The 3,010-nt window shown below is 38.3% G+C and overlaps 1 protein-coding gene across 1 annotated transcript in view; it reads right to left on the bottom strand.

The window, feature by feature from the left end:
• Window positions 1-3,010, bottom strand: part of LOC106525302 (collagen alpha-1(XXVIII) chain) — a gene marked incomplete at its 5' end in the record, with an annotated part of 41,906 nt that overhangs the window by 36,897 nt on the left and 1,999 nt on the right. The window contains 2 exon segments of the mRNA XM_014019490.1: window positions 1,813-1,884; window positions 1,976-2,044. Of these exon segments, the coding sequence (XP_013874944.1) occupies window positions 1,813-1,884; window positions 1,976-2,044 (141 nt within the window).

The raw sequence follows: 3,010 nt of genomic DNA, 5'->3' as shown, positions 1-3,010 counted from the left end.
CCAACAAACCAACGAACCAACCTACCTACCTACCTACCTACCTACCTACCTACCTACCTACCTACCTACCTACCTACCTACCTACCTTTTAGAACGCAAGTCACGTGAATCTGTCAGCCCGACACTGATGCTCGTACAAAGTCTCGTAGCAGCTCCATCGATTTCAATGGAGCTGCAACGGTTCAGCTCCGTTTAAACTTGAATGACATGATTAAGTTGTCTAGCCACAGTTACAGCTGCCTCTAGATATTTGTTCATCTGCTTGTTGATTAGGAAGTACAGTTCCTCTAGTGCTAATTTAGTATTAGAGTTGAGAGTAGAGGTGGGGTGTTACTGAAGTTGTGGAAGCTGCTGACTGGGATACAGCAAATCTCTCAAAGTTCTGAACATCCTGCAGTTTAAGACATCGCAGGTCGAGGGAGCAATGCTAACTAATTATAGCTGTAAATGCCAAGAGAGCAAAAAAGTTAATCAATGTTGAAATATGGGTAACGCTTTCTTTTACGGTACCCTTATTATCATGTAATTACAATGTAATAAAATGTAAATAAAAGGTAATTACTACCTTATTACCATGTAATTACGTGGTAATTACAGTACAATTTTACTATGTAATTAATTGTCTGCAGTAATGTAGCACTTACCTGGTAATGTATTACAATTCACTATTTAACACCCAAATAAGTAGTAGGTAATTTGCACAYTTTTAAAGTTATATTTTATTGCACTTAACCACTAACCCCAAAATTTAGTTGCATTCTTTTGGTTATAAATATAGTGTTGAGTTACTATTGAATGGTAATTTAATTGTAGTTACCCAATGAAGGTAGTTTTACTAACAGTAGTTTTTCTTTTGTACCATTATTACCATGTAATTACATACTAATTACATGTAATTACAGGCATTCCAATGCTGAAGTATGTAATTACATAGTAATTACATGGTAATGATGTAGTAATTACATTTAAATACTTCATTATCTTGTAATTACATGGTAATAAGGGTACCATAAAAGAAAGCATTACCGAAATATGGTTGGGCATAATATTGAATCCTTGTTAAAATGATACAAAAAGTGGTRGAAGACTGAAACAACGTTAGGTTTTCAACCATAACTGATATTATATCAGTGTTGATTGAACATTGATTAGACACTGGCATTTCAGTCATTAGAGTTTGACCATGAAACAACATTGATTTAATAACATCTTTTCAACATTGGTTCTTTGGCTACAATTAGAAGATTGGCTGATGGTTGATTCACCATCAATCATTGACCTTAACCAAAAATCAACTTTTCTGACCACAATTCAACATTGAATTAACATTTTTTGCTATCTGTGCACCATGTGTTATGCTCCTCTTTATCATCGGAGAAATAAAGTCCAGAATCGGGATGCAGAAGTCTGTAATGCTTCCCAGTTTCAGTCGTTCAGTCCTACTACAGAGTACTGAAGCTTCAAGTAGCTGGAAACTTGCCAAAAGAAACTATAAAATAACAAAAATCCGAGATCTTTGAGCCGCTGGGTCTATATGCACTGCCATAATATATTAATTAACTCTCTCTATTCACCCTAATATACTGTTGTCCTTCTGGTAAACATGGTAGAGATACACTGTTTCAGTTGACCAAACTGTTTCACAGAAAGAAGATACAAGTTTTATGTTTTGCTGATTTACAGATATGATAGAGTGTATTCAACTGGTTTCACAACCACAGTATTTAAAAAAAGGAAACTGATATTTTTATTTAGTTCTAAAATAGGACCTAGTGAAGAAGGAACATTTGACCTCCAGACCTGCAGACTCACCTTTGGCCCCAGAACTCCATCTTCTCCAGGGATCCCGGGGATCCCAGCGGCCCCATCAGGTCCTGGTTCACCCTGGGAAATATCCCCAACATCTCAACATCCGTGGCACCTTTTAGAGGTTAGATTTCAAAACTGGTTTTACAATTGGCTTTGACTGTCCTACCTTTYGTCCTTGTTCACCTGTGCCCCTCTCTCCTTGAGGTCCAGGCTCTCCAGGAAAACCCTGATCACCCTGGGAAGAAACACAAATCGCCACGAGTTTTAGTTAATATCCATTCAAAACAAAGGTCATTCTGGGGCATTGTACAAAAACTTTAAGGGAATTAGTAAAGGTTATCAAAGAAATATCAACAAATTGTGTTGTGTCTACCATCCTGAGCAGTACATTGCTGAAAGTTAAAGGAACAACCACCTTTTAACAGCAAGAAAAACCCAATTTGCAAAGGTACAGTAGCAGCATCGTATGCTGCCACTTTAAAACAGAATTTCAGCTTCTGTATCAAAGCACATCTCTACCTGTCTGGAGTACTCTGCTTGCATCATGACGTCTGTCTCCTTCCGCTGCCCAGGTAAGAGTGGCTAATATGTTTTGTTGCTGTAGTTTACACTAATACTTGATGCTAATGTAAACTGTGTCCTGTCGATGTTCACTTCTCTCCTCTGCTGTCTCCTGGTTTTAAGGATCAATCCAACTTTGTGTGTCTGATCCATGGCTAAGGTAAGGGCTAGCTTTGCTATGCTGTTTCTACCCTCGCCATGTAAAGAAAGACTCATACAGGCCTTATTTATTTATCAACTATGTGTCTATGCTGTAATATACTGATTTACAGGCAACATGATGCTGTAAGTGCTATTTTGGAGAGCACTTTGGCATAAAGGGGCAATATCATGTAAAATCAACTTTTGAGTTTTACATCATGTTATAATGTTATACTGTAAATTTAAAGCCTTGCTCTGACTCATTCYTCATGTTTGAGAAATCCTGCAGTGTTTTTATGAAGCCATGCTGAGGAGCAAAACGACAGGTGGAGACCAGAAACACCTTTTGGTACCAGAAACACCCCTGGGACGTGTCTTTAAGCTGAACTTCCTCAACACGGAGCACACCTCCCCAATCTCCACCCCACACACCACACCCATGACTCCTGCAGGCTCTCGGCTGTAACAAAGCAAACGAGTGAAACTGAAAGTGAAACTT

This window comes from Austrofundulus limnaeus, unplaced genomic scaffold (assembly GCF_001266775.1).
Source record: "Austrofundulus limnaeus strain Quisiro unplaced genomic scaffold, Austrofundulus_limnaeus-1.0 Scaffold222, whole genome shotgun sequence".
In the NCBI taxonomy this organism is placed as follows: domain Eukaryota; kingdom Metazoa; phylum Chordata; class Actinopteri; order Cyprinodontiformes; family Rivulidae; genus Austrofundulus; species Austrofundulus limnaeus.
The sequence above is the reverse complement of the archived record's forward strand: the minus strand, read 5'-3'. Positions and strand labels throughout refer to the sequence as shown.